The following is a 27,772-nucleotide window of genomic DNA, read 5'->3' as shown; positions in this document are numbered from 1 at the left end:
ATTGATTTTCTAAAACCCATACGGAATTTATTCTTTGTTGCCTTTTATGTTAGTTATTAAATGAATCAGTTATTTGAGAAACTACTATTTTTAGCCAAATTGAGTTTATTGTGTTTCTGACATTGTTGTATTTGCAAGTCTGTAGGAGAAAGTAAGCGTATCCGCTTTATTTTAAGTGACGATATCATGACAGTATTTCCCTGAAGAGGATGAAATCAAAAGATTTTATGAAAATATAACCTCTTTTTCTGGCCTAGCGTAACAAGACATAACGCACCTGAGGAGCTTCAATGTAGGACTTCAATAAGATATCAGTGTTTTCACTTTGAAACCTTGTAGGATTTTTCATTTTGTAATATGGACAAAATAATTATGTACTAAATTTGTACTTAAATAACTCTTGTTCTCATTAACTTACATACAAAGTAAATACAAACTTTTATAATTTTTGCAGCAAATAATATGTCAAGTATTTGAGAAACAACACATGTCCAGGAAGTTTAGAGCAACCTAACGCTCTCAAATATAATTAAAGGTTGCTTTAAAATACCGAGAAATATTGTAATTCATATGAAAATGTCACCCTAAAAAGTTAAGAACGAACATCCATCATCATCATCATCATCATCATCATCATCATCATCATCATCATCATCATCATCATCATCATTTTATCTTTTCACGATCTATGGTCACTTACTAATGCTGATTTATCAAATTTTTAACAAATAATAAGTAATCACAAGTGGCAGAATTCTCTGATTCTGTAATTAACACAGGGAAACAACTATGAATTAAACATGGGACAAACGAAAAGGGACATACAGGCATTATTAATGGAAGGCATTAATTAAACCAACTACAGAAGTGAACTCTGGTCACCCCTGCCTAGATATAATTGCTACTGTCATCGTCAGAGTAACGAAAATAAACAAGCGTTATAAGTTAGTCTTTTAATTCTGTACAAAAGTGAGCCACAAGGTCGTATATCCTCTTAAAATAACATTCTTAGGCAGTGAGATATATTCGAGTTAAATATTTAACCGCTGGTTTGTACTATATCTAATCGGATACTTAAACATAAGATCCATAGCAGAAGTGGGGGAGTGCGCGTAGATATCGAAGCAGCTGGAGTAAACATTGTGCCACAGCGCTGACTTTCTGGTAGAAGTGTTATTCGCGCCTGTGATCAGACCAGAGCTCACGAGCTGCTTCGCATCTCAAGGTGAATTAGGACTATAGCCACCTGCCAGCACGTCACCCCGTGTCAGGCCGCGTCAAGTGAACTAGCGTTGTACGTACTTTTTACACTCTGTTGTGTCTTTGATGGCGTAGAGTAAGATAGATCGACATCAGAGTTCAGTGAAATCTCTTAAATTTAATTTTATTATAACTAGCGTTGAAAGAGGTATATGAGAATGTAGTTTTCTTCTACAGTACAAATGTCAAGGTACCGGAATACAAAGAGAATGAAATAACTTTTTCGTGAGTGACAAAAGTGTCCGTTTGCCTCGTTACAATAAACGTTATTTGGGACAACAATGGCGACGGGCACAGGAAGTGAAAGGTTATTGGAATCGGACTCAATCATAAACATTGAAATGGAACCTGAAAAGGTATGTAGGCATACTGTGTGATTACTTGAATATCAATATTATGAACAATTGTAATTTTAAAAGTTAGAAATTTATTGATATCACTGTGTGGATTTGAAGATCTTTAAATGAAAGCTTCTTAAGAGGGTTTGAAATACGAACATAACTGTATATTTTCCTAATCAATTCGAGAAGAATAGGTAAATTCGTTTATCTATTTAAAATGTTTATTTATCACAAATGCTAATAAGTTCAGATGGCCGAAAAATGAAACTTCTCTTATATCAATTGTCCAGCGTAACTAGCAAAACATATACCACCAAATTCTTCTTCGTTTAGGCTTGACGTGTAAAATTTTTCGGGAGTATTTCCTCATTAATTCCTTAAGTGTGTTGCAGAAAGTATGTTTATATTAATCTAGTTTCTCTAAAAGTGAAGCAACTTCGAACTTCTGTTCAATTTCATTTTTCTTTGTGTAGTTCCAATTTATAACCTTCATTTCTCTTAAAGTTAGTCTGTTTTCGTCTTGTTATGGTAGAAATTTTCAATGATACATTACAGTTCATAAGTCTTGGAATATAATTTAAAATGATCTAATTCTCTATTAACTGAAATTTTGTGATTTTAACCCGAATATGTCTTTCTCTTTATACGATATATGGCAGCACGAATAGTTTCATACATTGTCTTTGTTGTCTTGAATTAAAATATTGCTTCTTATTAATCGTTGTCCTATGAATTATAAATGTACTTTAAATTTATTATAATAAATTATAATGAAGTATTAAACAAATGTTTATCAATACGAATACTCCATGTTGAAGGTCGTCTTCCGAGTTTGTGTTCAATTATCTAAGCATTAGCATACAGCGTGTTTAGTTTTGTCATTTTTGTTCCGAGTGTTTTTTTCAGATGTTTTATTATGAGAATTCATGTAAACATTGGAAAGCCTAGGAGAAGGACATTACTTTCTTATTTTGTTAATTTTTTCTGTGAGCATTTTGTTAACTTTCTCAAATAATAATTTCTGTAAATAAGACTTAATTTATATTTTATACCAATGCATCTAGAATATTTCTGGATGACTGGAAGATCTGCAGCAACTTTGTGAAGAGGGTCCTAGAAATGTAACTTTAGTTTGTGACTTGATTGTATAAAATTATACCTTTAAGTGCAAAAATCTTAAGTGGCTGTAAAATACAAAGAGAGTAGGCTAATATTATAGTTTTCTATTCTATTGAAAGAAGTACTCACCTATTTACAAGAAAATGCATTGAAATAAAAAAGTACAGTGTAAATACTAATGAGTTTAGTAACTGAAATTTGTACTGTATATATGAAGTAAAAGTCTTAGAAATGTAACGTTATTGATTACAATTAATGTTAAGAATGTAAATTTCTTTAAAAGTGCCAATCTTACGTGATCACGAACGATAAGATTATTTTATTAAACGGTTAGGTTCAGCTTACAGCAGTAAAATTTTGGAAAAATTCAACATTTTTTTCCTTCATTACTGTATCTTGTACTACAAAAATGAAAATTAGTATTATAAAACACTGTTCTTCTGCTATATGAAAAAAAAATATTTTTACGATTTAAAAAAAATTATTTACATATTTTTTTTTTTTTTTTTTTTTTTTTCAAAATTCAGTTCACTGTGCAGTGATGGTGTGTTTTCCACATAACTCAAAAACTATCCAACATTCTGTGATGAAATTTCTTGTGTGTGTTAATGCATGTCATATCTACAATATGATGCAAGATCACTTCTCTATCTTTGATAGATTGTCTGATAAAAAATAAATTCATTTTCCAAAATGGTCAAATATCAGTATTTTTTTCTAACACAATATATATATAATTTATTAAGGAATGTAGTTGAAAGAGCATGATATTGTAAACATGAGTTTCAGCAATAAAATAAAAGAGAGAGAACATGAAAGAGTTAAGAAGTTTATGAGTTATGAGGGAAACGCTTCATTATTGCACAGTGAACTGTACATATTGAATTTTGAAACAAAATATACATAAATATTTTTTTAATCGTAAAAATATTTTTTTCATGTAGCAGAAGGACAGTGTTTTTTTACACATACCAATTTTCATTAGTGTATAAGATACAGTAATAGAAAAAAAAAAGTGAATATTTCCAAAAATTTTACTGCTGTAACCCGAGAAAACTGTGAATCTGACCGAGGTTTAAAGTGATGTAGAGAATTCAATTTACTGAAAATAGAATCCCTAGCAATTAATAAAATGGAAAGCAAAGTTTTGGCAGTATTTAATGCAACATCAACACCTTTGGCTTATTAGTTATATTTAAAATACACTGGAAAAATATCGTAGTCGGTTACGTAGCTTTCGTTGTTCCTAGTTTATTGATAGGTCTCTACAAACGTCCTACTGGTAGGTACTTAATAACTCATGCCGCTATAAAGCAACTTCTTATCTGCTGTATGAATACCATGAGCGACGACACAAAATATTCCATATAGAATTTGTGAATAAGATTAATTAATTTTAGTGAACAAACTTCATCATAGTTACTGGAATTTGTGATGCGAACCGCTCCAGTTGACGTAGTAGCGTGGCTTGTGGTTGAGGTGGGACAAATCCACGCGCACTTTACTTCATATGGAAACTTCCACTTCCACTTCTTCCAAATTTTGAAAGAAATGATCTCAGATTTTATCTGGATCCCTGCTATTCAGGGACAGTGTCCCTTTTCTTGGTGTAAGTCTGCGATAATTCTTCCCAGCTTTACTTACGTTCCAAATTATTTTTTCGCCCTTGAGTTCTTCGTTGTCTACTGAGATAGGCTATTTCTCTTGTAACCACTACACTACAGAACAGCGTTGAATTCAGACCTTTTTCCCAGGGGTGGGGACCAGGGGGAGGTGGAACAGACAGCAATAGAAACCATAATAATTCAGATCTTACCTAACAACGAGGTAGTCTATGACTCTATGTAAAAGAGAATATAGAAAAATGGAGTCAGTTAATTCGTTTGTATTTGTTTTAAATAGTACTAAATGTTAATGACCAGTCGACCTTTTCATTCCCTAGCGATTTATTTCTCCAAGTTTGAGGGTAAACTTCATTCTGTGAAAGTCATTACGACTACATTTACTATATTTATTTATAGTGGCGATTTCTTCATGTAGGAAGTGAGGAAGTTTCTACACTCTTACCGTGTCGTCTTCTGCGATATTCTGTACTTATGTAATGGTCAGTTTGACTATGTAGTTTTAGTCTCTGCCGATTTTTCGCCACCGAAAAATTTGTCTGACAAGCAACATTCTGATGGGGACAGATAAAAAAGTTTTTTCTTTTCTTGCACCAAGTTAATAATGTCAAAACAAGTGCTTATAAAATTTTGGCCATTCGACCGCAATTACGAGGGCCGTAAAAAAAGCTCACCAGGGGCCGTTAAGAGAAAAAAAACACAGTTTCATTGGAAATATGTATTGAAACAGACATAGCAGTTGTTGAGCTATTTTTCAACATATTCCCCACCGAAATTGAGACATTTGTCATATCATGGGATCGATAGACAGGTGCAGACGGCTGTCAAACGCTGGTTCAGATCCCAGGCGGCTGACTTCTACGACACAAGGATACAAAAATTGATCTCATAGTATGACAAATGTACCAATTCCGGTGGGAAATATGATGACAAATAGCGCAACAATTGCTGTATCTGTTTCAATGAATCTTTCCATGCAACTGTGCTTTTTTCTGTGAACGGCCCCAGGGAAAATCACTTTCTGGACGGCCTCGTAATTGCGGTCGAGTGGCCAAAATTTGTATAAGCACTTCTTTTGACATCATTAACATGGTGGAGGAAAAAAAAATAATTTTTTTATCTGTCCCCATGAGAATGTTTGCTTGTGAGAGGTAGATATGGGTAAGTAGTGTCATTCTTTACAAATCTGTCGCTACTGTCGCCTCCCACTTCTGCCGCCTGAGGAACCTCTTGCCTCATGGCATTCACTACAACGTGGATGGTCCGGTGCAGTGAAGGGATAGGTGGGGGTATTGCACTATACCAGCGGTGGCGAAAATGTAATCGTGCGCCGAACCACTGTGTAACCTGCAACGTGCATAGCACCTATGGAGGGAGGCGGACACCCGAAGGGGAAGTGAAGCAACTGTCTGACTTATTAACGGATTTTCATTTTCCTTACGTCAAGCACGTAAATAGAATTTTATACACTACAAGGCTACAAACTAATGTTTAGTACATGTAACGAAGAAAAAATGAACAATAAATGAACAATATCACAACCTAAAATTAACTGTCTTCAGAATGTCTCTGCGACAAAGTTTCCAAATCAGGAATTATATCACTTACTGCCAGTCGTAGTTGATCACGAAGGTATTTGTCTGTCAGTCGTGATCTAAATTTGGTTTTTACTATTTTAATTGTTGAAAATAATTTTTCACAAACGTAAGTTGTAGCAAACATGGCTTCAACACAGCAAGCGAAAGAACGAAGCTTCGGATATTTATTCTTTGGCAAAGATTTGAAAGTTCAACATTTGTCAAGTCCTTGCATCTAGCTTTCATTTGACATCACATAGTAAATCAGTGAGTTCAAATTGAAGAGCTAACCGCATTATTCGTACATCTGCTGAAAAAGGGTCAACGTACAGAGATGATGATGATGGTGATGGTGATGGTGATGATGATGATGACGACGATAATACTTAACCTTTTAATGTTTCATCAGTAACATGTAGTATAATGCCGTTTTATGTTATACAACCGTTTTCCTCGTAATACTTGTGAACAAATCATACATTTAATATGCTCATATTAACAGCAAAAAATGCGCCCTCCCATCCTACTTGGAACTTTCGTACATGGTTTCGAGAGAGACATATGCCACTCGCAAGTCAGAGACAAATACAAATGGAACGGAGTTTGACTCCAGTGAGTGAGAGGGTGGGGGTTGGCGGAGGTTAAAAGCAAGCACAGCTATCACTGGGAGCCACAATGTCTCACGAGTCACGTTCTCGCCACGGCTGCACTATACTATAAGGGCTGTACAGTGAGCCCTATACTAAACTATTTACTAATTACTATAGAGCTCATTGGGGCTGTAGGAGGTTAGAAACATTCCTCGAAGCCGAAGCGGGCGTGAGGTCTTCCTCATGCATGATCAACGCGTTTGCGCCGATAATAGCATGTTCAGAACCGACAATATTATAAGTAGAAAATCCCCCAGGAACATAGCTTGGTTAATTTTTATAATAGTGAATTTTATGTAGCCAGATTGACATTCCGTATTGGCGGCATGTCATCTTCACATGTGGGTTCTTCTTCAGTATCGTATTTATTATAGCGGGTAAAATTATTATAGTTCGTCTGTGTTCGTTGTTTTATTCAATGGCGATTCCTCCATGAAGGATATGAGGATGATCCTACAGTTTAATTTCGTGCCTCTCAGGATAGAACACATTTTAATTACAGATTTTGATTTTCAATGCGTCTCGACGTATTAATTTCCTTTAAGCTTCCACTTTCTGTCGTGAGTTGTCGCCACTGCATAGCTCAGAAATAATTTCCGAGGAACCATCCAAATATCTTACAGCAAACGGTATTTCTAGCAGTGAAGTTAGTAGACAGGGGTGGGTACGGAGGGCGAGGTAAGGCTTGAGTTTAATCGCGTTTGAGGATATGACCGCGTAGCCTAATACTACGGTTATCGTGATAGGATAAATAAAGTAATATAAAATTACCTTTATTACATTTAACAGAATTAAGCTATTACCTAAAACATAAAAAAAATTTATTTCTGGGTGGTAGAGACCCCGTCAGAGACTACAATAATAATTTTCAAGTACCCTTATAGCCTCTTTAAATGCAGTTCATTGGTCATTTTAAAAGAATAGAATAAACGAAATTATAAATAATTTAAAATTATATAATATAAAAACAAAATGAATAAAAAACAAAATTACATAAAAATAAATAAATAAGCTATAATAAATACAAGAATTAACAGGACTTTCAGATGACAGAACAGCCGAAAGAATATCTGAAGTTGTATTTGATCATTTAGAAGAATTTAACTGTAGCAAGAAATTAATTGCGCAAACGTACGACGGAGCATCGGTAAATATCGGGCAGTACAATGGCTTAGGAGCCATCTTCGTAACTAAAAAGGGGAGGAGAATCGAACTTCACTGCTAATAAATTGCCAGTTCCAGAATGTGAGTCAAAGACTAACATATACCTACCTGTATTGATTTTGCATGCTCTATTATTATTATTATTATTATTATTATTATTATTATTATTATTATTATTAGTTTCTGTCTTGGTCATCAGTCGTCAATCTCATACCCTACATACAAAAAATATCACGAGTCCTGGTTTTATTACGTATTGTCACAGTTGTGAAAGCTTACCGGTACTTCAGTGTTAGATAATACTTTACAGTGGCTAATGATTCGTGTGAGTGTTTAATTTAACGATTGTCGATATTTTATGTTTATTGTTGGTTGCATGATTGAAATATGAAAACAGAATTGATGAACATGACAGACTGGAATAAAAGACTAGGTGCTGCAGAATCGTCTCAACGGACTCACTTCAATGACTATTGAAAAATCACTCTTCAGGGAACTTAAAAAACGTCCCAAGTTTTATGATAAAGTTAACTGACATTTTTGCTGCTAAGAAAGAAAGGAGGATAGAGTTGTAATACAAGTAAAACTGTCAAACAGTCAAGTTCGTTTGGTGAGTTGACATTAGTTCGTATTATTTATTTGCATAACCATTTATTCATTAGAAAGTGTACTTTTGCATCGAATCAACTGTATGGTATTCCTTATGATGCATATAGGGTATATATTTCAGACGCGGGAAATTAATATGAAGTGCTAATTATCACCTTCCTATACTCAAAAAATTTCCACGACACGACGCCACTGACATCTGACATTTACTACACCTTGTTATCCCACGCATAATCATTCAAAATAATGCTCGCCTGTTTGTTATGAATGGTAGCAGATATAATGATTTTCATACTCCGTCCCGTATCCAAAATACATTTTATAGTATGTAAGTTGGAGGAATTGGGATATAACGACGTATTAAACATACTGTTTTATTTTATTTTATTTTATTTTATTTTATTTTATTTTATTTTATTTTATTTTATTTTATCTTATTTTATTTTATTTTCAATAGTTTAGAGAACTAAAAAGTACGTTAGTGCAATTTTCAACATGATTTGTACAGCGGGATACTGAAGTCAGAGTCTGTCTTCAGTTTTATCTGAACTACATTTCACTATTTTTGTCTTTGTGTCCTCACCACAGACTGAAACATTATCAGTCGGCATGCTGCTGTTTGATGTGTCCAAGTACATAATACTAATGTTTCACGACTTGTTTGTAAATTATATTGCATACCCAAAGAGAATTATGTTTGAAATATTTTATTTTGAATGCGTACAATTATTGTTCTCTACTCCGTCTGTTGTTAATTGTTTTGTCATTGGAAAAAAAAATGTGATCTTTGCTATGTAACCTGAACGCATAGGTTTATATGGTTCCAGGATGATTGGTCCACTACAGTTATGTCCATTTCTCTTCAAGTCCAAAGACAAAAATGTCCATAATCACGTTATGTCCACAAGCGTTTTGTCCACTGAACATAACGTCCATAGAATGTTTATAACCTAGTCTTGAATGGGACTCAAAGGACAATTAATATTCGTACAATAGAAGGATGGCACACCAAATTTAAAAAAAATGTGTAGTAACTCACCGTGCTAACATATATGGAAGTTCATCGAAAACTTGCAGAAGGACCAAAATGTCAATCAGTTATTAATAAATAAATTAATGGCAGATCATATGGCAATACGTCATCCCATAAAGAAGTCCTATGTTTTAAATTCAAGACACATTGAGGAAATGGTGCGGAATTACCATGTATATAGAGAAAACGGTGATGTTGACAGATATCTTAGAGACATCAGTTATCGGTTGAAACTGTATGCAGAAGAACTTCCTTATGATGAAAACGATAATGAAGGTAATTAATGGTATTTTTATAATTGAACTAAACATATGTTACAATTACAGTTATTACGTAATATTAAAATTCTAAAATAATATACATTTGGTTGACTATTATTTCCATCATATTAAAAGCAGACTGATGATTTTTTTTAAATTGGTTATTACTTCAGATTTGTGGATCTTTTAAATTATGGACAAATCATCTATGGACACAACCATAAATGGACTTGTAATGTAATAGACTTTAAATAACTGGACCTATAAATTAATGGACTTTAATGTAAAGGACGGAAGAAACTGGACATTTGGACTGTGGACATAAAAAAATGGACATTTCGTCTGTGGACATAAAGAAGTGAACATGTCGTACGCCGGTCTCCTGGTCGTTTCGCTCTCCGACGTGTTGTCGAGGTGGGGAGGGGAAACGGGAGTGACGTGACAAGATGGCTGTGGTTTGTGGGTGGGTTGATACGAAACTGTGGTGAAGTTTAAAGGAAAGACTGTTTTTAAAGTAACATTGTTTATTACAGAAGTAACAGTGAAAGTGTAACTATGGTTCCCTCCTAGTTCTGTGGTAGGGGTAACGGGGGAGTCGTGATAGAAATTGATAGTTTAGAAATTCGTCCTGAGGCTTCGATGCGAGGAGAGTTATGTTGGGTGATAGTAAAGTGCGATTTGAGTGAGAGGGATGTAGGGGTAACGGGAGTGTCTGGGGAAAATCGACTTGCTCTCATGTGTGTTGTGGCGGGGGCAAGATAACGAGAGAGAGGGAATCGGGCAGAAGGTTAGTTCTCTAGTTCGAAGGATCAACACAGCGTACTGTGCGACTTACCGACTTCGAGAACAAGCTCCTGGCATCGGAGGATCAACACAGCGTACTGTGCGACTTACCGACTTCGAGAACAAGCTCCTGGCATCGGAGGATCAACACAGCGTACTACTGTGCGACTTACCGACTTCAGGAACAGGGAAAATGGTGACCTCTATCATCGACGGATCAAACAGAGCGAACTCGCGACTTACCGACTCTAGAGGGGGGGTTGAGGAGATGGTTGTGTTTTATCGAACAAGCCGTGATAAGTGGGGAGTCGAAGTCAGGAAGGTGTGAGATAAGGGTGATCAGGGGAGAGAAGTGGGTGGGTTGGAGGTGGTGATGAGACTTGTAGCGAGACGAGAATAAAATAAGTTTAGAATACGTAAGAAGTGAGGCTGGTGTAGGAAAGAATACAGGAGACAGGGGCGCAGCTTGACTCCCTGTTCCCGGAGTGGTGGCCGTGTGTAGACACGTCCGAACAAAAGACAACCATAGCGTAGGCCTGGTTGGAAGACTGCTGCTAGTGACGGAGGACGCTTTAGAGCTACCTCTTTGCCATCTAGCCAACCAGTGTCTGAAGTCGAAAAATCGAAAAATCGAAGAGAATTGGGAGGACAAATTTAAAAGGTACGCAAAACGCTTCCTTGCAAGGGGTTGGGGGTTGTACAAAACTAAATATGTGAGCTCCAAGCCTGTTGGCCACTAGTCTCACTCCGGGTTACGCTGCTCCACTGAAGGAGCTCTAGAAAATTTTGAAGGGGAAGCCGAAATTGGACGTAACCTCTTAGGTACCACATACGAGAGGGGGACGGAGAATTGATCAAGTGATCACGGGACGGGGCGAGGAGGAGATGGCTGGTGTTTGCCGTTAGGATGGCAAAACGCTGTCATCTGTTGTTCGATGACAAGGCATGTGAAGGCCGTCGGAAGAAGCGCCGTGAAATCTAAATCTGCAATTTGAGAGGTCCCTGTCCTTCAAATTGCGACTAATTGGTTGACCTCGTACATTTAATAGACAATTTATAGGTTCTGAACTAGGGCATACGTCGTTTACAAGAAAAGGGGAATATATATGGGGAAGGGAATATAGGTCCGTGGCCCATTTCTTATAGGGCTCATCCCGACATTTGTCTTACGCCTTAGGAAAACCACGGAATACCTTAGGCAGGATGAGTTGTCTCATATATAAGAGACTAGCCAATTTGGCTATTATGTAGGAGGTGATTTGTCATGAGCCTTGTTGAATCGTCTCAATTTAGAGACCAGCCATTTGGCTTTATGGTGACTCAATTACGAAGAGAGGGGAGAGATGTAATTATTAATTAATTTAGAGTAATTAGGGAGATTCATGGGGATATGAATGCAAGTCCGTGGCCCATTTCTTTCAGGGCTCATCCCGACATTTGTCTTAGCGCCTTAGGAAAACCACGGAAAAACCTTAGGCAGGATGAGTTGTCTCAATATCAGAGACTAGCCATTTGGCTCTTATGTAGAATGACTCTATGAATCGATGGATATATACTAGCCCATTGGCTCTATGATAGTTCCATCGATCAACAAAAGTAGATATTTTTAGGGAGGGATTTTGTTTATCCCAGTTAAGACAAGGTCATTTTAAAGCGGTTGCACTATCCAAGGAGTCTCATGGAGTTGAGTCGTGGCTACCAAAACCTGGGAGTAACGCCAGCCTCCCTGTCCTCCTGTCTCAAGAGTATAGCTAATGGACCTGTCTGGTGTCTACGCCGTAACCTAGGATCATACTGGCCGAGGCCAGATATGAGCGGGTTGGGATTAGCACGAGCTTCCGCATACAGGTTCCTAGCCAGTCGAGCAATGAACTCGTCTATGGTTGGCAACTCTAGTTCATCATGGAACTTTCTTCTCGAGGCGACTCGGGGGAGATGGGTAATGAGTCGAATCACCTGGTTTTGGATAACTTGGAGTTTACGGAGATGGGACACTGCCGCAAACCCCCATGCGGGTGCGGCATAAGTAATGACAGAGCGAATGAGGGCCTTATACATGGTAAGTCCTACCCCCAGGTTGTCAGGAGTTAAGGCCGCCAGAATGGGATAGTGTCTAACTAGCAGCCCGTTGGCCTTACGAAGAAGGGATTGGATGTGATCTCGGAAGGTGAGATGAGAGTCCATAATGATCCCTAAATATTTAATTTGGTTCATCCACGGCATTTCTCGTCCGAAAAGTGTGGGTGGTGGTGGTATGTCTTCGAGCCTCGCTCTTAGTGAAAAGAGTATGACCTGACATTTCTCTACATTGACCTTGATTCTCCAGTCGTGGAACCACGGTTGGAGGTGATCTAAGATCGACTGCAATCTACGGGACGCTAATCTATAGGTTTTGCCCATCGCCAAGAGGGCAGTGTCGTCTGCATAGATATACAGATGACTACTTCTGCCGTGGATATAGCGAAACGGGAGGTCATTAATGAATATATTGAAAAGTATGGGCCCGATAATGGAACCCTGTGGGACTCCTGCGTGAATTTCACGGGGGGTGGAGAAACTAGTGCCTACACGGGTTTTGAATGTACGGCCTCGGAGGTAGTTAGAAATGAGGCGTATCATTCCATCTGGGACTCCCATGCCCAGTAAATTAACGAGGAGTCCCTCATGCCAAACCTTGTCGAATGCTCGCTCGATGTCCAGGTAAGCTGCAGCTACTACACGCTTCGTGCTCATAGCCCAGGTAATGTCCTCCGTCATGCGGAGTGCCTGGAGTGTAGTGGAACGACCAGGGTGGAAACCGAACTGCTCGTTCCTGATTTGGGGCAACACTACTTCAGTGAGGCGTCTATGTATGACCCGCTCCGCCAGTTTGCTGAGACAACTGAGGAGACTAATAGGCCTATAGTTGCTTGGATTCGTCTTATCCTTTCCGGGCTTTGGAAAGAGAACTACGTGAGCCTCTTTCCAGGGAATGGGATAGTGACCGGAAGCCAAGATGTTATTAATTATCTCTGCTATGCGCTTCATAGCTGACCTTGGGAGATGCTGCAATATAATTCCTTGGATACCGTCGGCTCCTGCGGCCTTATGAGGGCCGAGGCGACGAATGAAATGGGCGACCTCGTGGTGTTCGTAGGTCGTATCCCATTTTCCGGCTCCCTGCTAAGGAGGTCTCGAACCGATTCCTCAACAGCTCTGATATGGGGCAAGTTTAAATTTTGTTCCACGGTTTGAAAAGTGGTCTCTAGAACGTCTGCCAGTGCGGTAGCCTTCTCCTCAGGAGTAAAGGCCGTGACATCTGGACCGACTACTAATGGGTGTATAGATTGAGACGGATTGGACGGAGTTCGAGATACACGCCAGACATCTGACATGTTTCTGCTGTCCATCGTCTCAACCTTGGATTTCCAAGCATCCACGACCATTTCGTGGACCGCCTCACTGATCCGCCTGCGCAAGCGGTTCATTTCTATTCTATGTTCGTCTAACCTAGTACGCTTCCACAATGTTCTTGCTCTATTGCGGGCGATCTTTAGGTCTCTAATATAGGTTGGGAGCTGCATCCGTCCCGGTTGTGAAGACCGTTTCGGTATTGCAGCAACCATTGCCTTCTTTATGCACTCCGTCAGGTCGCTGACCTATCTATCCCTGCCGGAGTGACTTCAGGGGGGAGTGGTGGAAGCGTAGCGGCTACCTGGTCTTGGAAGAACACCCAGTCTGCCGCCTTGTAGTTGAATTTGTCAGCGGTTGGGGAGAGTTCGACTGGGTGCATGATCTCCATTATCACCGGTAGGTGTCGGACGGAAGATCATCCAGGGTTGTTAGTCTCGCTCTAGTTGTGAGACCTTTCACCAGTGCGATGTCCAATATGTCAGGGAGTTGATTCGCAGCATCCGGTACGTGTGTGGGTTCCCTAGGGGCCATCACGACGTATCCGTTTCCTGTAGAATTTAGAAAAAGCCTATCGCCCTGCCGATTGGGGCGTTGACAGTTCCAGCTAGCGTGCTTCGCGTTGAGGTCGCCGGCGACTACGAATATATCGGATAGACTTGTCACTATACCTATATCTGATGTCGCGGAGATGTGGTATATTTAAACCCCTCGGAACAATGGTGGTTGAGGACGCCCTTGACGTCACAGTGCCTGAGGGTATTTTCTGCTGCCAACGTGACTCGTCGCCGCGCGATCTTTGCTTTCTCCCTTACAAGAGGGAAAAAAGCGAGCCAACCTGCTTTCTGAGAGGGAGAAAGCAGCGACTCTCATTCGCGCGGGTAGATTTGAACCGTTTAATGTAGGACGCACGGGCATCGAGAATTGATATACACAACAAACATATCATCCGTGTATCGTTTATATGCCTCATGCTTAGTTGGGTTGGTCAGTGATGCCAGTACAGGAAAACGAAATATCGCTAATGAAACTGAACTCCGTCCCATAACCTCCTATACTAGTATTTGTTGTAGTTATTTCTTTTCTGAGTTGAAATATTTACCAAACGAAATGAAGTACTAACCACTGTTAATATATTGTAGATTGACGGATAAAGACACGTGCCTTTGTATCAATGACTTGTTGAACGGTATTCTTTACACAGATATTGTATTAACACAGATTTGTATTTCTCTTCTACTTAGCTCTTTGCTTAAATAATTTTGTACGTTGATGATTTTTCCTCCACTATTTAAAGTTCTATTTTCCTAATCTGTTGTTAATAGTTTCTCTTTGTAAACCAGTACCCTTCAATATAAAATAAAATGTAAGCAAGTAAATAATACAGTATTTGTCTTTATTAAATTAGTTACACCCAAAAGGATCAACCTATTTCACAATCCATCTAATATAGGCATTAACATAGAAAATAAATGTTAATGTTTTTATATAAGCTATTGTGAATATGAATTAGATAGGTTTAATTATCCTTCCATGTAAAATTTTCACATAAAGCCGATGTTATTTTACATAAGCCGCCTAAATTTCGTACAAGTAGGCTATAGTAGATAATTAATCACCCATCAAATTACACGAATGCTTCTTCCAGTACATTTTCTAAAGGACACTGATATTAATATCTCACTTGCTTTGTCAAGAGATTTCAGGTCATTTTTTTGATGCATTTCACACAGTCTACAAAATACACCACTCTGAATACGATGGAAATACAACAAATTATATTTCGTTTCCCATCTTTTTTTATATTTTATTTCGCGTCTAACCATTTTAGTCATGACTTATCACTAACAGAACTGGATGAAGAAAACACAGATGAAATTACCGGTTCACAGATTTCACTTTCACTTGAAGCCAATATTGAGAATTTTCTTCATTAAATGCAACGGATGCACTTTCCATAGATTTTTCAGTACCTACGTAGTTTCTTTCTAAGTTATACAGATTTTTTTACTGAATAGAATTGTGTAAATTTAATTTATTCAGCGTGATATATTTATTAATTTGTGCCTTGTGCACATTTGTGAAGTTATCCCATTTCTCTGTTTAATATGAGTTAAAAACGCAAAGAAAATCAGTTATAATATAATTATGTTGTTCGAAGCAAGATCGATTATTCAATTGATAGGATAAATTATGAGGTTGTCATGACTGAGATATCTATTGTTAATTGCTTTTATTTATGTCAGTAGGCCTTGACAGACGGGTATATAAGGAATGGCGCTCTTAGAGATGGAAGTCGGGGTTTGGTACTGTCCACAAGCAATAAGTAATCCTAAAGATGTTTAGGATTAGTGTGAAACTGGTCTATGTGCAACGACGTCTCCTAGCAAATTACCGAAATATTTATAGGCTATTTACTCTATATTCTATAACTAATTTTAGTAAACAAGATTGCTAAATAAAACTAACACCGAAGACTAGACCAATAAAAACACAGCACACCTGCTTTCTTAGATGTAACAATCAAGACTGAAAATTCAGACAGTTTAAATTTCAATCAATCAAGATCGGCCGGTAGACATAGGTTAACTATGCAAATTATTTCACTAACTAGTCTTTCCTAAAATCTCCTTATTAACAAAAAATAATAAAACATCTATACTAATAATAAATCTGTAGCCGAAATTTTTCTGGTAATTTTCGATTTTCCAAAAATAATTGGTCCTAACATATATAATTAACCACCCTGAAACCGAAAATCGCTTTTTTGACATTTTTGTTTGTATGTCTGTCTGTCTGTCTCTCTGTCTGTCTGTCTGTCTGTATGTTTGTTACCTTTTCACGCGATAATGGCTGAACGGATTTCGATGAAAATTGGAATATAAATTAAGTTCGTTGTAACTTAGATTTTAGGCTATATGGCATTCAAAATACATTATTTAAAAGGGGGGTTATAGGGGGACCTGAATTAAATAAATCGAAATATCTCGCTTATTATTGATTTTTGTAAACAATGTTACATAACAAACGTTTCTTTAAAAATCATTTTCGTGAAGTTTTATTCCTTGAAAAATTTTGATAGGACTGATATTTAATGAGATAAATGAGTTTTAAAATTAAAATAACTGCCATCTAAGGCCGTGTAATGAATTAAAAAACAAATGACTTCGTCTATAAGGGGCCTTGGACAGCAACAATCGAAAGCTATGAAAGATAGCCTACAGAGAATGATTCTGTGTTTGTATGAAGTAATATCGGAAGCTAAATTAACCGATTTGTATAATTAATTATTATTTCACCATTGGAAAGTGTAGTTTCTCTAGATGGACATAATGCTATAATGCTATTACAGTAACTTCTGATATAATATAATATAATATAATATGATATAATATAATATAATATAATATAATATAATATAATATAATATAATATAATATAATATAATATAATATAATATAATATAATATAATATAATATAATATAATATAATATAATATAATATAATATAATTTAAGTTATTTGAAGGGTTCGCAACCATAGTGGGCCAAGCGCCATTTACTGAATACGTAGAAAACAAGGGTTAAAATTAAGTTATTACCATAATTCAATGGAAACCTATAACAAGTAAAAATAAAATATACACATTAAATCTAAATGATGTCAATCTTCATTAAACTATGGTTGCATGTAATAAAAATTAAGGAACAGGTTAAAGGAATTGTAATTGCACCAAATGAGTGTCTCTGGACCAAAATGATCGCATTTTAATTATTTGGATGCAATTTAAATTAAGTAACATATTAAACGATTTATCCTTCTGTCAAACACGAATGTTCCCTGGATCAAACGTCCTATTTTAATTATGTAATTACTTTATACTTATTTCTAACGTGTGCAGCGGAGCGCACGGGTACGGCTAGTAAGTAAATAAACATCAATCTTCAACGAAACAATTACCTGAAAATGTACACAATGGAAATTTATTTTAGTTACCATCCAGAAAAGTTATATTAAATTGAATTATAATATTATGTAAATCATACATATATATTTTTAAACAATCCGAAATCTTTGAGCATCACTGTATTATCGATTATTCGTATAAATATCGATATGGCGATGTTGGGGTCCTGACCAGTAGGGTTCCCAACCCTCCCGTATTTAGTAGTAATTTTCAATAGCCTTCCAGCTCCCGTATTTTTCTTACGGGAAGGGGATACACCCTTGTAGTGAGCAGCCCTATCTGTGGTACGATTAAGAGGAAGTGCCAAGTTTTTGCTTCCCGATTCCTCATCACACACTTTTATCACATTACTTCCCGCGCTTCACTATGAACAGTTTTACCTTTCTTACGTATGTAAGACATCGCACACGACAAGATTTATTCACATGAAAACCGCAGGTCTACTAATAATTGGAATCTCAGTAACTCTCAAAGCACAAACCGTAACCAGGAGATTAACCGTGATCTAATTTTGTAACTAGGGTAGTATAAGTATGTGTGTATCAGTGTTATGATTTGTGCTTTGAGAGTTAGCTAATGGAGACGCGTGTACACCATATGTGACCTCATGACATCTTATGACATAACATTCATTCACAGTATTGCCCCGCTGCGTCTCATTCCCCTGAGACTTTCTCCTGGTTGGAGTACAGTAGTGAATTGCTTTGTGCGGAGTGTCGCATTGTTAGGGGCAGAAAAGCATGGACATTACGAAGAGGAACGACTAGAAGCATTTGAAATGTGGATATGGAGAAGAATGGAGAGTGTGAAATGGACGGATGGAATAAGAAATGAAGCTGTTTTAGAAAGATTGGGTGAAGAAAGAATGATGCTAAAACTGATCAGGAAGAGAAAAAGGAATTGGCTTGTTCACTGGCTGAGAAGAAACTACTACTGAAGGATCCATTGGAAGGAATGGTGAACGAAAGAAAAGTTCGGGGTAGAAGAAGACATCAGGTAATAGACAACATTAAGATGTATGGATCATATGCGGAGACTGAAAGGAAAGCAAAAAATAGGAAACATTGGAGAATGCTGAATTTGCAGTGAAAGACCTACCGTTGGGCAGAAAACTATGAATGAATAATGAACTAAATGAGAGGCTGAGCAAATCTCGGGGCTGTTCTAGAAATTGGGCATCGAGAAACATCGCGTCACCGCCCGGTATTGAACCGCGGTCTTTTCAATCTGTAGCCAGCTGCTCCAGCTGCTCTGCCAACTAAGCTACTCGGCCGCGTCTTTGTACATAGCTGATATGTAACGTGAGGTTCGTTGCACAAGGACATACGAGAGCTTTGAAGACGTGATCGCATTGTCAGATGCTCTTAATGAAGTCATCTAATAGTGTAAAATCTTTTACACTCTTCTGAACTTAGTAAGCGCTTGTCGTTTACTCTAATTGAAATGCATTGCAAATTAGAATATTCATTAAGACAACCAGTAAAACTCGAGCCTGAAGACGATGTGACATGCATGCTAAATTAATTATTCACATGTTTTTTCTCCAAAGTAATCTCTGTTGGTCTGCTGTTTATCATGCTCGATGACGATAAGAGAAATTGAAAAACGACTTTCAACGGAAGGTGGAGATGGCCTACCACATCTACAAGGTGTTAGAAAAAAGTATCCAATATTTTAGGAGGTGATAGTCTGCATCAAAACAAGAAAAAAATGTCTAATAAATATGGGTCCTACAACACATACTTTCTGAGATCTGAAAACTTGTTCATAGGAGGTGCTCAATGTGACGTCCATTTATGGAAATGCATTTTTCTGCCCTACAATACAGCAGGCTACCAGATAATCATACCGTAATTGACACCCCTGGCATGGAATAATGATACGTCGCAAGGAATACTGAAAAGAAAAGTTTGGTTGCGGATATGAGCAGTGTTCAGCAGAGATGGTGTTGTGAATTTTCGTAATCAGCATGTGTGGGTTGATGAAAATTCCCATGCACTTGAAGAAACGATAGATCAAGGGCCATACGTGCTACCAGAGAGATTAACTTGTGCTCGTTATCAGGACTTTCTTATTAACGTATTGCCTACCTTGCTGGAGTATGTGCCATGTCAGCAAAGACTACAGATGTGGTTCATGCATGATGGCACATCACATTTTTTTCCGCAATGAGCATGAACATCTGACGCTGACATTTCAGGACCGCTGGATTGATTGGGGGGGCCACACATCTTGGCCTGCTCGCTCCTCAAATCTAAATTCTCTAGACTTTTGGTTATCAAGAACAACCAGGTCAATTTCAAAGAGTGCGTGATTCCTTACGGCGAAGGGCAGAGGAATGCATTGGCATGAATGAACGTCACCTTGAGCACCTCCTATGAACAAGTGTTCAGATCTCAGAAAGTATGTGTTGTAGGACCCATGTTTATTAGACTTTTTTTCTTGTTTTGATGCATACTAGCACCTCCTAAAATATTGGATACTTTTTAACAAGCTGTATATAGATTTATTGCACTTGGCATTGAAAACAAGACCTTCTAATTCTTCCTTTTACTTTCTCATTAGAGAAGATATTGTGATGCTAAAAAGTCGATTTCAAGATTTTCCCTGAAATACAATGTTTTAAGTATTTCTGGTATTGATTTTGCTCGTGTTGTTTTGTATGTCCTTCCATCTCTGAATAGCCATTTCTCCTAAATCATTCGATGGATTATCTTTATATAGGCTATAGTATCTGTGATTCAGTTTATTCGGAAATGATATACATTGTAATGCATGGCTTCTCTGCCCGTTAATTATAGGTCGGTGTATCTTTGTTATAATGAAGTTTGAGTTACCTCATAGTTCATTACGATAAAATCACTCATTATTCATAATAAAAATAGAATTTAATTAACACTCGCTAACAATTAATGAGAAACAAACAAAAGTATTATAATAAAAAAACGTGTGTACATAATAGACTATATTATCTTAGTAGCATCCGATTATCCCTGCTTGCACAGCACTTTCATATAACCCAGTTCTATTCCACCTCGGATACTGCCAGGCCGAGCGTACCTACTCCGATTAAGGTCCCTGTTCCACATCAATAAACAAAAGTACGCAACCGAAGTTTCTTCCCAGAGTCACCACAGCTACCAGACATGATGATACATCCAAATCTCATCTCCAGTATCGTCACATAGTATGTAGAACAGGCCTGCACAAGATTTTCGCTCTCCGAGCCGGCTCACAGTTCATGAGCGGAATGCAGATATTAGCTGCGCTCTGTATAAGGGTGGACTGGAAGAAGGTGTGATCTCGTACAAAATAAACACAAAAGGAAGTACTATTACGAGTGCGTATGAAATGAATTCCCGTTCAGTGTTTGCAAAACTATCTTGGACTATTATTAATTAATAAAGAAATATTTATTTTACAGAAGTAATAGAAATTACTATAAGCTACTTAAATGTACAATATCATTTTGTTATATTTTTATTTATCAGTACATCAAAACGAGGTTTTATGCTGTTGGCAGCTGAAAGGAACAGTAGCCTACTGATCATAATGAAACATCAATTACATATGTTCGATGTCTGCCTTTATTAAAGCTGATTATAGAAAACAGTTGCTCACAAATATAAATGTTGAGCCAAACATAGCAATCATTTTCACAGCCAGCCTGTGTAGTCGTGGATATTATTGCTAATGTTTAGTCTTGTAAAATTCAACCAGGCTAGTAGTATTATTCAAACGATCTTTAGCCCTTAGGCCACATTGAAGATCAATAAGCTCGAGCTGTAAATCGTTAAATCTTAAATGTTATGTTCCGTCTTTTAGATGCCTCCATACTGTACTGTAGCAGTAGGTAAGCAACGTGAAACAGTTACTGAGAATAGGCCTACTCACTGCACTCCACTAGACTAGACGGCAATTCGGAAGGCGGATGGCTACTAGATGCGCCGTAGCCTGTATGGCATGTGACGTCACACGCTTTAACAGGAGAACCAATCAGAATCACTCAGTAACAAGTGCTTCTCGAGTTACTTTGTTCACGTGTGAGTGTTTTAAAACATCGAATAAGTAAAACTAACATACAATATACTGTGTATGTGTAAGATAAATAAATGGAAGGAGATACTATAAAAAGACAAGTACTGCACAGGCAGGCGCGGGATATAATGTTTAAGATGTATAATTATTTTAAAAACATTAACGAGCAGAACTCTGCCGGGCATCATGGTGCTGGCCGCAACGTTGCCAACGCGCAGGAGACGACTGCAGAAGCATGTCGTGTGGGTTTGCGAACCGTGCAAAGAATTGTTAGTGAAGGTAACAAATCTTTTAATGTGAGCGGAACTGCCACGTTTCGTTCTCCTGGAAAACATCCTCGTCGTGAAAAAACAGTTTCTGAATTAGATGATTTTAATAAAAGTGTGCTGCGACGTACAGTATTAGATATGCACCTTCGAGAATCCGACTCTGAAGAATCTGACGGGACTGATGAGGGAATCAGCAACTTCGATTAAAACCAGATACTGAATATTTATTAAATCCTAATTTATATTAAATGTGACCGCAATGTGGCAATATAACATGGTACTCGTAGTTATTGTTTTAGGGTATTTAACTAGCTAAAATAATTTGCGCCTAGAAATAGACCTATATACAATTTCTACTTAAATAGTGTATCATTTTTCTAGTAATACAACGTATACATTTCGTATTAAAACTGTGTGATATAATAATAATAATAATAATAATAATAATAATAATAATAATAATAATACCACACAAAAAAATCTTAAAACTTGGAATAAGCATTATTAATAGAACATAAGATTTGATAATGTCCTGATAAAAGGTTTGTCATGCTTGCAGTAATCAACGGCTAAGGTCATTATTGTCATTTTAAAATTGAAATTCTCTCCTCAGCTACTTGTATTGCGCGCGCGCGTGAAGTACGATGTGGCAATGCTGAACATTGCCTTTCTCTCACTATCTGTCTCTCTCGACGCAAACGCTAGCAGCCGACCGCCTTCCGAACTGGCGTCTAGTCTAGATAACTAGATAACTGAGTGGTCGTTTCCCTCTCTTCTACCTATAGCAAGTCTATGACGTCATTCTGACGTATCTTCCTCTCCGTTTCGGCGAGCGGTAAACACCGCTCTCCCGCTCCGAAGGAGCGCGCGCGCTCATTGAGCGCTGTTTGTGCAGGCCTGATGTAGAACATCCCATTCAACAGCGCAATATAAGCGAATGCCGTGCATTTCCCTTCCGATAATGGAAACATGGAATCATACAGACACCCAGCTTGTATTCGACTGAAGTCGAAACCTGCTACTCGGAGGTCGGACGGCGACATGTAAGACGGCAGTCGATCGCTGAACCCTCTCCTCGACGTTTTCTCCTGCAGGGTCCCTCACTGACTCTGCTCCTCGACTTTCGTCCCAGGCCCCATTCGACAAGGAAGGAGGAAAAAACGTTACCTTTTAAATGAGCCAATCCGCGTGTTTAGAGTCGGACTCAATAAGGGAACTCAGTAAATCTCGAATCTAGCTACATACAGAGTGAGTGTATATTGGAGAGCACCGCATTATTTTGATCTGACAAATTCCGAAGCGGCGGCCATATTTACTCCAGAGGAGACTGAGTACAACGCAAGATTTGCATAGGAACAAAGGTTTCTAGTGTGATATTTCATTGTTACCTTGAAGAATGCCGTGTTGTTGTGCAGTTAACTGCTCTCAAATGTCGGAGAAAAAAAGTCAGACTGTTTCTGCTGCTTCAGGGAGATATTGATATAAATTGGTATAAATTATTGTAATTTAACTGAAAATAGAGATATTGACTTGAGTGAACAACAAGCTGTTTGCTATTTGTTGGAATAAGTTTTGTTCAAAATAAGACAAAATAAGTCATATTATTTGTGAAAACTGTTTTTCATCTCTAATAACTGATAACAGGGATGAATTTATAAATTTTATTAGCACATAAGTGACTCTCAAGTCGTACAAGTAAACGTCATTTATATACCCTTGTATATCTGTGTTTGATGTGATCCTAAATGCAGATAAAGTTTACAGTAACAAAGGTGAAACGTTGGTAATAAGTGAGTTGACACTAAAAATTTTGACGTCTTCATTCATTAACACTTCAACTCATACGTTCCCAACTTGTCATAATATTTTTGAAAAAAGTCGTATCACTGTATTTTAGGACTAGAATGTATTCATTGTTAAAAAAATTGTCTGTTACAGTAAATGCATTACAACAATATGCTAAATGTAGCAGTTGAAGTGTTGGTATGAGAATTGCAGTGGAAAATTACTGATTTTATCCCTATTGAAATGAACATAATATAAACAATAAAGTGTTATCTTTAATTTAATCATTTCACTATGACAGTACTGTTTATTACTCCAAGTCTCCCGCATTCAATAAACCACAACAGTATGTATGATATCGCCTTTAATGACTTTCGTTCTAGCACTACTGTACTCCAACCACGAGAAAGTCTGTAGGGAATGAGAGGGAGCGGGGTGATGCTGTGAATGAATGTTGATGTCATAAGATGTCGTAAGTCACACACGTGGATACTCGTATTTCTATTGACTAAGTCTCACAGCACAAACAATAACACTAATATACACATTTTTATACTACCCTAGTTACAAAATTAGATCACGGTTAATCGCCTGGTCTTTTAATCCCTCCATACAGGAAATAACATATGCAGGAGAGCGCATGAGTTTTAAACTGACGTTATAACTCTAATATTATCTATCTACTTCGCTCCAATAGATGACGCAATAGTAAGCACATTCCTTTCACGGTTATCTCCTGGTTGGAGAACAGTACTGCATTCACTTCTGTGCCGAGCAAGGAGTAAATATGGCCGCCGCCGGCGCCGCCTAGAATGCGGTACTCTCCAATAAACATTGACTCTGGCTACATACGTACACTGGTTACATAACATGAAGCCTGCATCTTGCGGCAATGTAAGAGAACAGTAGAGAACATGCCAAACTCTGGCCTAAATAAATTAAACTACATGGTAACGTAGGAGAGGCAACTAATAAAGAGCAAATCATTTAAGAAAAGAGGAAAATCAAGTAAAGGAGACAGGACAGCCTACGCCAGAACATCAAATAAAATATATTTTATAAATAAATATTTATCGGTAGTATATATATCTTTATTTGAAGTCAGAATTTTAATTTGTCGTCACCATCATTATCGTCATCATCATCATTATCAGCAGCAGCATCAAGAACAACAACAACAACAGCAGCAGCAGCAAGGCTTAGGCCTCAAGGTCCGTTCCGATCTCATGAAGGATTCTATTGGATTTTAAATCTGGTCTAAAATGAACTTTAAAAATACATGATATCAGATTCTTTTACTTGGTTATTTAACGACGCTGTATCAACTACTAGGTTGTTTAGTGTCGATGGAATTGGCGATAGCGAGATTTTATTTGGCAAGATGAGGCCGAAGATTCACCATAGATTACCTAGCATTCGCTTTACGGTAGGGAAAAATCTCGAAAAAAAAAAACCAACCAGGGAATCAACCCAAGCGGAAATCGAGCCGCATACCAGGCGCGGTTTGAGAGGCTTAGGTTGGCTCAGGTTGGAATCGGTGTGGTGTTGTCCATTCTTCTTTGGTGGGGACTCTGCCGGTCCGACGCCCAGTGCTGTCATCATTTCCGCTGTCTAGTGATCGAGTCATTCAGTTTTTTTTTGGGGGGGGAGGGGGCTGATTTGTGTCATTGTTTTGTCGTTTGATTGTTGTCATGTCCGCGGTTTCAGTGGACTTGATGGGATTTATGGCCGAGGTTGGGGTCTGTGTTGGATGTATTGTTGGAATACGTTAGAATTCAGGCCTGCACAAGGTTTGCGCTCTCCGAGCCGGCTCACAGCTCATGAGCGGAATGCAGATATTAGCTGCGCTCGTATAGGGTGGACTGGAAGAAGGGGTGATCTCGTACAAAATATACACAAAAGAAAGTACTAGTACGAGTGTTTATGAAATTAATTCCCGTTCAGTGTTTGCAAAACTATCTTGGACTATTATTAATTAATACAGAAATATTTATTTTACAGAAATAATAGAAATTTTATACCTACTTAAATGTACACTATCATTTTGTTATATTTTTATTTATCAGTACATCAAAACGAGGTCTTATGCTGTTGGCAGCTGAAAGGAACAGTAGCCTACTGATCATAATGAAACATCAATTACATATGTTCGATGTCTGCCTTTATTAAAGCTGATTATAGAAAACAGTTGCTCACAAATATAAATGTTGAGCCAAACATAGCAATCATTTTCACAGCCAGCCTGTGTAGTCGTGGATATTATTGCTAATGTTTAGTCTTGTAAAATTCAACCAGGCTAGTAGTATTATTCAAACGATCTTTAGCCCTTAGGCCACATTGAAGATCAATAAGCTCGAGCTGTAAATCGTTAAATCTTAAATGTTATGTTCCGTCTTTTAGATGCCTCCATACTGTACTGTAGCAGTAGGTAAGCAACGTGAAACAGTTACTGAGAATAGGCCTACTCACTGCACTCCACTAGACTAGACGGCAATTCGGAAGGCGGATGGCTACTAGATGCGCCGTAGCCTGTATGGCATGTGACGTCACACGCTTTAACAGGAGAACCAATCAGAATCACTCAGTAACAAGTGCTTCTCGAGTTACTTTGTTCACGTGTGAGTGTTTTAAAACATCGAATAAGTAAAACTAACATACAATATACTGTGTATGTGTAAGATAAATAAATGGAAGGAGATACTATAAAAAGACAAGTACTGCACAGGCAGGCGCGGGATATAATGTTTAAGGTGTATAATTATTTTAAAAACATTAACGAGCAGAACTCTGCCGGGCATCATGGTGCTGGCCGCAACGTTGCCAACGCGCAGGAGACGACTGCAGAAGCATGTCGTGTGGGTTTGCGAACCGTGCAAAGAATTGTTAGTGAAGGTAACAAATCTTTTAATGTGAGCGGAACTGCCACGTTTCGTTCTCCTGGAAAACATCCTCGTCGTGAAAAAACAGTTTCTGAATTAGATGATTTTAATAAAAGTGTGCTGCGACGTACAGTATTAGATATGCACCTTCGAGAATCCGACTCTGAAGAATCTGACGGGACTGATGAGGGAATCAGCAACTTCGATTAAAACCAGATACTGAATATTTATTAAATCCTAATTTATATTAAATGTGACCGCAATGTGGCAATATAACATGGTACTCGTAGTTATTGTTTTAGGGTATTTAACTAGCTAAAATAATTTGCGCCTAGAAATAGACCTATATACAATTTCTACTTAAATAGTGTATCATTTTTCTAGTAATACAACGTATACATTTCGTATTAAAACTGTGTGATATAATAATAATAATAATAATAATAATAATAATAATAATAATAATAATAATAATAATACCACACAAAAAAATCTTAAAACTTGGAATAAGCATTATTAATAGAACATAAGATTTGATAATGTCCTGATAAAAGGTTTGTCATGCTTGCAGTAATCAACGGCTAAGGTCATTATTGTCATTTTAAAATTGAAATTCTCTCCTCAGCTACTTGTATTGCGCGCGCGCGTGAAGTACGATGTGGCAATGCTGAACATTGCCTTTCTCTCACTATCTGTCTCTCTCGACGCAAACGCTAGCAGCCGACCGCCTTCCGAACTGGCGTCTAGTCTAGATAACTAGATAACTGAGTGGTCGTTTCCCTCTCTTCTACCTATAGCAAGTCTATGACGTCATTCTGACGTATCTTCCTCTCCGTTTCGGCGAGCGGTAAACACCGCTCTCCCGCTCCGAAGGAGCGCGCGCGCTCATTGAGCGCTGTTTGTGCAGGCCTGATGTAGAACATCCCATTCAACAGCGCAATATAAGCGAATGCCGTGCATTTCCCTTCCGATAATGGAAACATGGAATCATACAGACACCCAGCTTGTATTCGACTGAAGTCGAAA

The 27,772-nt window shown here is 37.8% G+C and overlaps 1 protein-coding gene across 4 annotated transcripts in view; it reads left to right on the top strand.

Moving 5' to 3' along the window:
- The window catches only part of LOC138700088 (myogenesis-regulating glycosidase), a 465,840-nt gene that overhangs the window by 356,763 nt on the left and 81,305 nt on the right, over positions 1-27,772 (top strand). The window contains exon 1 of one of the 4 annotated variants that reach the window (XM_069826409.1): positions 1,118-1,616. The exons of the other annotated variants lie outside the window; for them this stretch is intronic. Coding sequence (XP_069682510.1) covers positions 1,542-1,616 — 75 coding nt within the window. The 5' untranslated portion in view covers positions 1,118-1,541. Of the gene's footprint in view, positions 1-1,117; positions 1,617-27,772 lie in introns of those variants that run through there. 4 annotated transcript variants of the gene reach the window in all.

Source organism: Periplaneta americana, chromosome 5 (genome assembly GCF_040183065.1).
Source record: "Periplaneta americana isolate PAMFEO1 chromosome 5, P.americana_PAMFEO1_priV1, whole genome shotgun sequence".
Classification (NCBI taxonomy): Eukaryota; Metazoa; Arthropoda; class Insecta; order Blattodea; family Blattidae; genus Periplaneta; species Periplaneta americana.
Note: the sequence above shows the minus strand (reverse complement) of the source record. Positions and strands in the feature narration are given on the sequence as shown.